Here is a 10,108-nt window from a genome sequence, read left to right as displayed (position 1 = left end):
CCGGATCCCCAGGCAGCACAGCCCCTGCTCCAGGGCACACATTCCCCATCCCGGATCCCCAGGCAGCACAGCCCCTGCTCCAGGGCACACATTCCCCATCCCGGATCCCCAGGCAGCACAGCCCCTGCTCCAGGGCACACATTCCCCATCCCGGATCCCCAGGCAGCACAGCCCCTGCTCCAGGGCACACATTCCCCATCCCGGATCCCCAGGCAGCACAGCCCCTGCTCCAGGGCACACATTCCCCATCCCGGATCCCCAGGCAGCACAGCCCCTGCTCCAGGGCACACATTCCCCATCCCGGATCCCCAGGCAGCACAGCCCCTGCTCCAGGGCACACATTCCCCATCCCGGATCCCCCTCAGCCGGGCCGCGATCCCCGCCTGCAGCGCGCGGCTCCCGCCGCCAGAGGGCGCTCTCGGCCCGCCCCGGCCCGGGGGCGCCGTACCCGCTGCGGCCGCCAGGGGGCGCTGAGCGGAGCCACCTCCCTGCCCGGCCCCGCCCGCCGCAGGTGACACCCCCACACCCCGCCCGGGGAGCGGCGGGAGCGCTCCCGGTCCCGATCCTGGTCCCGGTCACTGCTCCGGTCCCGTCACGATCCCGCTCCTAGCCCGGCCCGCATCCCCGTCCCGGCCGTGCCAGTGGCCGCCATGGCGGAGCAGGAGAGTTTGGAGTTCGGCAAAGCCGACTTCGTGCTGATGGACGCCGTTACTATGCCCGAGTTCATGGCGAACCTCCGGCTGCGGTGAGTGAGGGGCGGGCGGCGCGGCGCCCCTGCCCCGGGGCTCGGCGGGTCTTCCCCTCACACCCGGCTCGGCTGGATGGAGTCTGATGGGGACGAGGGAACCGAAACCCTCCCTGAGCCTCCTCCGCCTGCTGCCCCTCCGGGACTGAGCAAACCCGCACAAAAGTGTGGATTTTTCTATGGAGTGGAGGAGCCGGGTAAAGATGCGGGTGCTCAGGGTGCACCAAGCCCTGGGGGCTGCGGGAACTCTCAGTGCCCCCTCTGGGAAATCTTCCTCCGGAGTCACCTGCCTCAGTGCCCACCTCCCTCATGGGATCATGGAATGGTTTAGGAGCGAAGGGACCTTAAGGACTTTCCTTAGGAACAATATGTTGTTGATCTTCCCCTGTAACACAGAAACGCAGGATGGTTTGGGAAGGGACCTTAAAGCCCACCCAGTGCCACCCCTGCCATGGCAGGGACACCTTCCACTGTCCCAGGTGCTCCAAGCCCTGTCCAGCCTGGCCTTGGGCACTGCCAGGGATCCAGGGGCAGCCCAAGCTGCTCTGGGCACCCTGTCCCACTCCCCTCTGCCAGGTTCTCGCCTATGCTGACATTCTGCAAAGTTGCTTTGGAGAAAAAAATAAAAAAGAGCAATAAAAGTCACCAAGTCCAAGGTTGCTCCATCCCGTGGGGGGCATTGCAGCCGCTCGCTGCTGTGGATTTGCTGTGTTAACATTTCGTGATTTTTATGGTTTTATTTCCCTTGTAGACGTTGTGGGTGCTGGGAAGATCCACATTTTCCTGCCTGTTCCCTCTCAAGCACAACTAAATCCTGGGCAGCAGTGATAGAGGACAGCCGGGGGACCCTAAGTCTGCAGCTGCTTTTCACTTTCTGTTATAAAACATTCATGGGAGCTCCTCCTGATAAACTCCTATGCCCCTGCTTGTGCAAGGATTTGATAATTGCCAAAGGGAAGCCTTTGGGATAAAAATGTGATTTGTTGGCTGTGTCTCACCCCTGTTCTGCTCAGGTTTTCCTGCCTGTTCACTTGTGTTCTGGTGGGTGTTGGAATGAGTCACTAGTCAGGCCCTTGGTGTTGTTGGATGCACCTGAGAGTGGCTCTGGCAATTAGATGGGAGGTGGGCTAATCTCCCTCAGCAGGCTTCAGGCTATTGAGGAAGGAGAATACTAAGCTTTTTCAGACAATTGTGTTGCCTCCTCTGGACAAAATCTGTAGATTTTGAGATCTGGCTGCTTCAGCCACTGAGTGCTCAGGAGTTTCTGTGCTACAGAGCTACAGGGTGTACCTGTGCCCTGAGATGCTGCAGGGTCAGGGCTCAGATCCTGTGGGGTGCAATAACAGCCAGCATGGTTTATGCTTCTTTCCTTTTATATTTTGGATTTCTTTTTGGGCAGAGAGGGCATTTGTGTTTGAATATAAGACAATTGTAATGAGAATGGTTGAGCTTTGAACGTGATTTCAGATTTAAATTAATTTTGCAGTGCCTCTAAAAGTTTAAATTTGTTTCTCATTTGTACACTCTATGACACTGTAATTGTATTAGAAGGGGCTTGCATGCAGTATGTTTGTAATTAGCAGGAAATTTGTGTGTCATGGTTTATTCTTGGGGTTTTATTCTTTGGATAATGTGTACTAGAAATCTAAATGAAATATTGGAAATTGATTGATAGCTTAAAAATCAATGTGATGTGTTGGTTGCCTTTAGGAATCCATTGAGAGGTGCCTTGCAGAGACAGACTTTGCTAATTTTGTATGAAGGGATGAGAAGAACAAGCCAGCAGTCCTGGATCCTTACAATAAATGTGCAACTTCATTTATTTTTTTTCTCTGCGCTGTTGCTGATGGTGCCTGAGGGTGTTGCCAGGACATCCCTGCTGTGTCTGATACACCGTGGAGGCCCCATTAAACTGCAGTGCCTTGGTCCTTGGCACTCAAACCTACCCAAACCCGGGTTTATCCTCTTGACAGTAGTTCAGACTCAAGTTCTTCTCACCCAGCCGAGAGCTCTGCCTGAGCTTCAAGGTCAGCTGGTGTCTGTGCTGTGGGCAGAAGAAGCTTTTGTCAAAAGTTAATTGATACTGTTAATTTTTATAACCTTGGTGCTGCCATCCCCTGCCTTAGGTCTGTGTGCACTGGGACATTTGGGAAAGCTGATGTGAATTTCCCAAGAGTGTGGCCTTTCAGGAAAGCTGCTGAGCTCTGCTGGTGTTGGGCGCTGTGTGGTGGCCCTGGGCTGTCACCCCGACCCTGCTGCTGGTGTTTTACAACACTCAGGCAACACCTGCTGCTCACATTTACTGCTCTGGAGAGGGAATTGCCTCTTGGTGCTGACACGTGAGACCTGTGTGAGACCCAGCTGGGGACCTGCTCAAGGGTTGGTTGTGTCACTGTGAGGTGACAGAGTCCCCTTTGTGCTGAGCACAGGGAACGACTTGCTGCTCCTCCATCCCTGAGTGCCCGTGGAGGGTTTGTTCAGTTTACACTTGGATGGGCTCCACCCTATTCCATAAATCCGGCTTTCTGCCAGAGCTATTTTTGTTTGGGGTCACTGGCTGACCCAAGACGGGCTGTGCTGGATTTAGTTCCCAAGTCGGCCCAGATGTGGGTGGAATTGAAATCATACCAGTTTCAGTGCATGCAAGGATATTTCCCCAAGGATGTCTCTAGTGGGAAAAAGAGGAATGGTGAAGCTGCACTTTTCATTAGTGTAGTATTTGAATTTAGTGGTGTTGACATGGGCTGGATGAGTGTGCCTGTGTAGGTGAGTGATGCAGTGTGAATTTAATAACCCATCTCCCAGACCCAGTGCTCATGCCTAGTTATTTGTAGGTCTGAGTGATGATTCAGCAGGGATATCACCGTGTCAGTACCTTTTGATGGCTGTTTCTTACAGCTACTCAATGAACGTTTCTTTGGACACTCAGCAGTTACTGTGTGTTACACTTTATTGTAAATAAAACCCATCCTGTCCTTGAATTCCTTAGTCTTGAGTGTGCTTCATCCAAATGTCTGGTTGTGATTCTTAGTCATCAGAATAATTAAAAAAAAAAAAAAAAAAAAAAAAGGCAGGACTGTGGGAATGGTCTGTGTGGACTCAGTAGCTTTGTTTCTATATAGTAACCTCCAAAACTGGAACAGACAATTGTTTCTGGAATGCTCATAAGTTGGAATTATTAAAATAGCTGTATTTGAGTGGTTTTTGTGTCAGTTGCCCATCATCCCTTCAGTGAGTGCCTGCTCATCTCTGCACTGCTGCAGGAGTGATTGGCAATTCCAATCTCAGGACATCAGATTAATTGAAGGACTCCTTATAACAGGGAATCGTTTTGTGTCCAGCAACTCTCAGGTCCTGCCACTGGCAGGCAGGTGTTTATCTGTAGTCAAGTGTTACCTGCTGTAAGTGATGGGAGAAGACTCTGGACTTGGTAAAACTCTTTATTTCACTGCTTTTGACTTCACATGCCCGTGCCTAGTCCATGGCAGGTGGAGTGAGATGGTGCTCATGGAAAAGGAGTGTTGGTCTGGCCAGAGCTGCTTAGCTTTTGCAGAAATTGTGGTGTAGATGAAACTATTGAGTAAGAGAAGCAGGAAACTCCACCACCTCATTTTCTTCGTGCCATAGTGAAAATTTCAAGTAGTAAAAGTTACATTTTTTAATTTACTTCCTCATAAGGAAGCTTATTTTTCAGAAGTATGAAATATTCTGGTTTATCAGGTAATTTCTTGTATTACACTGCAAAGACCACTCACAGTTCTGTGCCGCTTGCATTTGCCTTTACAAACAGATCAAACCTCTGAGTGTTAAAAATGGGATCTGTGGAGTGCAAAGAGGGAGTTCTTGAATTATCTGTTGTGCAGCCTTAGCAATGCCTTTGGCAGAGCAGTTACTCCTCCCAGAGTCTCAGGTGTGTGCCAGGACAGTCAGATGTGACCCATCCACTCTGTGTTGGGCAGTAGGATCGTGTGGGGGCAAACCCAGCACTCCTGACCCACTGAGAGTGGGAAACCACAGAGAAATGCAGGGCGAAGCAGACAATTACACAGGGCAGCATCAGGGCAGTTTGAGGGGGTCTGATGTGAGCTGTGTGCTCGTGGTGTTTATGTTCCCACATCTGCGGGTGCTACCTGACTCATCCTCTGCTGATTTCTAGTGAGTTGCTCATTTTTCATAAGCATTGTGCAAATCCCCCCGGGAACACAATTGATCTGTGTCACTGATATTAAAGAATTCAAGGATGTGTGAAAGGAAGGCAGTGAGAGCACCTGGTGATGTGTAATGATTGTAAAATGAATTTGGGGTTGTTTTCCTCTTCTTTAAGTACTTCCAGCATGAAACCAGCTGTGGAAGGCTGTACTTGCTACTCAGATAGCTCCTGGTCATCCCAGCTCACCTGAGCCTGGAGTGGTACAAGAACTATGAGTTAATAGTCCTTGCACTTGTCTCCCTGTGCACGCCATGACTTCTGGCCTCCCAAAGCAGCATTTCATAAAAACACAGTTCTGTGTTCACTTAAAAACACACAAAAGTAATTTTTCTAACGCTTCTCAACTATCTCACAAACCCTGGCATTTTCAGATTAAGTCAACAGTTCTTTGTCTGTATTTATTGCAGGTCCATTTGAATCATAGATATTTGCTATGATTATTAATAGTTTTGGCATCAAGAATCTATACTGAAATCTAGTTCTCCTGAGAAAGAATTTGGTGCTGAGGGAAGTGTTTGTTGTGCAGGCAGGGGTGAGGCAAGTGCTGGAGTCCTAGAAAAAGGCTGGAGCAAACTGAATGGGGTTTAAATGCTGCAGAGGGATATCTCAAAGGAATTTTCTTGAGGTAGTTGTGTGGAGGTTGTACCTTTTGGGCCTCTGTCAAAAAAACCCTGTTGCTTTTCTGGATGATGTGGCGAGTTAAGGCCATTCTTTAGAATCCTAAAATCACAGAATAGTTTGGATTGGAAGGTGACCCTAAGGGACACCCCCATGCCCCTTCCACTGGAGCAGGTTGCTTCACGGCCCTGGCCTAGGACACTTCCAGGGAAGAGCTTCAATTTCTGAAAGGCCAGACTTCTGTTCTGCCATTCAGTGTCCCCCAGATCTGCAGACTGTGTTGTTTTCCTTTTTCAGGTCTGGAAAAGCAAGCACAAGTTCTGGGGTTGAACAAATGCTGTAATTTGTCCCCATTTTCAGGAAATGGATGTCCCTATGACCCATTAGGAACAATTCTTAGCCCAGCTGTGGGTCTCATTTGTTCTTGCTCAGTATTATGCCCTTTTTGCTCTTCCCTTGATAAACCTCAGTTGCAGTTTTGGAGTGAAGAGTGCTGTCTGTATTACACTGATATTTTTACACTGATTCCTTATCTTTTGAGCACCATCTTAAACATTCATATTTGGGGTTGAAATTGCGGTGGGAGAGGTTTGGCTTCCCATGAGATAATAAACCGTATTTAATCCCAACAGAGGAAATATTATGTGAATGCTTGGTTTCATTTGTGCTTTTCCTAATGAAATATTCATGGTTCATAAACAAGCTTTCATGCCTTTAAGCCATTTTAATTTCCTCATTTTAAATAGTTATAAATATGTGAATTGTTCATGTGGTGTTGGATTAAAGAGCTGCTGGGAGGAGGCTGCCTTCTCCCTGGAGAGGGGCATCTGCCTCTGGGTGCTGCAGGACACTCCTTGCTCTACTCAGGCCAGCAGCAGTTGAGTCTCATCAGCCCTTCTTGGCTTCCTCAGAGTTGCTCAACCTGCAGAAGCTGTCTCGTGTCACAGTTGGGAATGAATGGAATGAAAATTCCCCTTAGTCCATCAAAATTTGACTTATGAGCTTGGCCTGGGGCCAGCCTGATCTTCAGCTTTGGAAAAGGCCATTGATCTCACTTGAACAGCAAATCCCAACCAGACTAGTAGCAAAGGGAGAATCCAGGCCAGCTTCCCAACTCCACAGGGACTCCTTAGCCCATGGACACCTGGAGCTGCTGCTCCAGGATTCCTGACTGGAATTCCCATGAGCCAGGCTTTGAACGAGGTGATGACCAGCCTGGAGTTTGTTTGGCCTCCGTATGTGCTGAGTTTATCTGGTTTCACTGGACCTTCTTCAGCACATCTGCCCTCCCTGCCTGATGAAAGCCTCCTTAGAGGGAAGTTTTATGGGAGTCTTTTTATAGCAGCTGGGTGGGGAGTGTTTAATAATTTTAGCCACCTGGGTGTTGAATAATATATGAGGTTAGATTTATGAATGAGATCAGTCTTTCAGGGTGCCTTATACTTCTAAATTCTGGGGCTGCTGATGCTCTGCCCCAGACCTGCTGGTCCTTCCTCCAGCTGCCTCTGGTCCTTGCCAGAGCACAGGTAACATTTAATTGTGGGTAGGTGGCAGCAGCTTGGGGAGGGACATGCATGGCACCTGGCATCAGGTGTGAAACAAAAACCTGACAGAATCAATGAAGTAACCAGAACGGTGGGGGATTAGGTCAATAAGAAATGCTCTTTCTTGCATTTTTAAAAGTCTTTTTTCCTGCTGTTTACACAAAGTATATCTCCAAAAGCCAGCTGGTAATTTAGGAATTCCTCAGCAGTCATTTGGCTTTCATCCTTACTCTGCAATAATTTTGTAGATTCTGATGAAGTGCTGTGGGTCCTGGTGCTCCTCAGAGTTGCAGGGCATCTGTTTGGGATGCTGTCAAGTGGAATCCTGTTCTGGTTTTTGCCTACCCCATGTTTGAGGTGGCTCGTGTAACCTGCGCCATCTTAACTGAAGAGATTTGTCATCACCTGCTGAGTTTCACCAGCTGCACATTGACTCCAAGATCTGCTAAACTCCTGCAGTAAATATTTGTTAATACTTCCAGTAAGTCTCGTGGCCTCCTTTAGACAAGAGTTCTTTGCATTGACTTCTGTTCAAAAATCTGCCTCTCCAGGTGGCTTTGCTGATCTAACACTCACGAGTCTTTGCATTTCTTTAACTCTTGGCATTTCTTCTGACTGAGCAGGCTTTGACATCACCTGAACTTAGTGATATTTACTGGAATTCCTTTAAAGATGCAGATCTCACAAAGTATTTGGAGTTGTATCATCTCTCTCTGCATCCCTTGGTCATGATTGGATCTTCTTATGGAATGAAGCAATTCTGAGGAGGGGAGAAGGAAACAGATGTCTGCTCAAAGTTTTGCCTTGTAAGTGTGAAGCAGGGGAGCTCTGTGTCCCCTGGTGGTAAATGCTCATTTCCAGTTCTCTGAAGCAAAAATACAATTTGTAAAGAAGATTTCTGTTTCTTTAAGGGCTTCTTTGGTGAGATGTGATGAGATCTCAGCTCTTGATGCTGCTGTCACATGCACTAGGTGTAAAAGTGTTCTCTTGTGGTGTTTTCAAGTGTTTTCAAGTTCTGAAAGAAACAGCCTGGCTGTGAGGCTGTTCTGTTCTTGGGAGTGAAAAAGGAGCATTAGGTAGACTTAACTTTTTTGAAAGACTTCATTTTTCTTCAAATCTAAGCCATTAAACTGTTCCTGAGATAACCTTTGTCTTTGGCTAAGAATGAGGTTTTTCTGGTCTCTGAGTTGTGTGTGGTGGCAGCACCCAGAGCAGTTCCTTTGGGTGGTGGTTTAGATGGACAGCAGATACTGTCCTGTCAGAGCCCGAGGCAGGAGGAGGGGGATATCTTTGAAAGACCTTTTAAATAAAATACTTATCAATGATAAGCCAGAGGACCTAACCATATCATCATTGGTGGTCTTGCAGTGCTCAACTTCTCAGGCTCAGCAGCAGAACTGACTGGGACATACCAAGCTCTTGCTCTGACTCTTGGTGTTGGTGGTATTTTCCATTCTGCCCACAATAGTTTCGGAGCATTTTTCTGTGCAGACTTCAAAATTTCTCCTTGAACAGTGCTGCAATATTTGTTCATCAGTTCTGTCCTGTTCTGCTGTAGTTGCCCATGTTTCCTGGCTGCTGAGATGCTGCTGACCTTCCCTTCTGGGTTTAAAAATTGCAGTGACGTGCCCTATGGCTGCCACTTGCCCAGTGACACTTCAGAGAACAGTTTCTGTGTGACTGTTGGGCTGGTCTGATCCAGAGCTTTATATTCCAGGAAAATGTACTATTGGGTGAAAATGTGGCATTAAACCAGTTCCATGTCCCTGGGCAGCCACAATGTAATTTCTCAGCCTTGTATGTTTCTTGCTCTATTCTGGTATGTCAGGCATTGACTCCCACTGTCTCTCCAAGAAGTGTTGTCCCACCTGACCTTCCTTTCTCCTGCTGATTTCCCATATTTCTGTAACTGCAGGACCCTCCTGGTCATCCTGAATGTCTCCTCTCTCCTCTTTCAGCACCTTCTGTGTGCAGCTGGACACCTCTGCCCAGCTTTTCCCCTGCTGTTCATGTCCCTTCAGCTCCTCAGTGTAGTCTCTGATTTGGGCTGATCTTCCCAGCTTTGCCCTGTCTGTTAGCTGGAATTCCCTGGGGCTGGAGCACTGAGCTCCTCTGGACAGCAGTTCCCTTGTTCCACCTGCACTGTTGGACTTGATCCTTTCCAGCTTTTGCATCCCAAGCCAGGTGTTGTTATTCCCCTGTGGTGTGTCAGGCCAAGCCTGAGCCATACACAGAGCCCAGCCTTGCCCAGAGTCACCTCACACTGATTTTTGTGCTCATTCCTTCTCTTGTGCCTTGACAAACCCCCTTTCCCACAGAGCTTGTTCAGAGTTATCTACAAAGATTGCTTTTGCTCTCAGTTCTATCTCCTTCACCTATCTCTTTGCCTCCCTCCTGTTCCACCTCAGAACAGCTTATCTCCTCTCCGTGTTTATCAGTTTCTCCTGCAGGACTGATCTGTGCCATGTCTGTCTCAGAACTTTCTGACCAGCATTCCCGTGCTTTTCCCTCAGATGCTCCTTTTGGCATGCAAGAAATATAACTTCCAGCAAAGACACTGCCTCCTCCTCCTTCCATGTGTAAATTATGGAGCCCACACAAAGTGTGCCATGGCAGGAGGTTTGCAGTGCTGCAATCACTGATTATCATGTCCATCTGCTCAAGTCATTTCCTGGCTCCCTGCTAGATCCCAGCCCACTACAGTTCTTTTTCTCTTGGGTCTGGACAGAGCCTGCTCCGATGTTATCCTGCCTGAGGTTGTTCAGGTAGAAAATTATCTGATCAGGGTATCTTGATATGTTCCTGTTTAAGGTTGATGTAACTTAACTTGGGAAACCTGAATGCTCATTCCATCTTCCTGGGAAACAAAAACTGCAGATCTGTGGCAGGACTCTGCAATAGGTGGGGTGTATGTGCTCCTGGGGCTGGGTGTGCTGTTTGGGTTGATGGGCTTAACTCCACCTCCAGACATAACGGATTTTTGTCCTTGCC

At 48.4% G+C, this 10,108-nt stretch overlaps 1 protein-coding gene across 1 annotated transcript in view; it reads left to right on the top strand.

Annotated features, from left to right (window-relative positions):
- The first annotated feature begins 525 nt into the window (after positions 1-525).
- The window catches only part of MYO1D (myosin ID), a 154,744-nt gene continuing 145,161 nt past the window's right edge, over positions 526-10,108 (top strand). The window contains exon 1 of the mRNA XM_083877442.1: positions 526-745. Within this exon, the coding sequence (XP_083733568.1) occupies positions 651-745 (95 nt within the window). The 5' untranslated portion in view covers positions 526-650. The remainder of the gene's footprint in view (positions 746-10,108) is intronic.

This window comes from Zosterops lateralis (assembly GCF_965231275.1).
Source record: "Zosterops lateralis genome assembly, chromosome: 24".
Taxonomy (NCBI): Eukaryota; Metazoa; Chordata; class Aves; order Passeriformes; family Zosteropidae; genus Zosterops; species Zosterops lateralis.
Note: the sequence above shows the minus strand (reverse complement) of the source record. Positions and strands in the feature narration are given on the sequence as shown.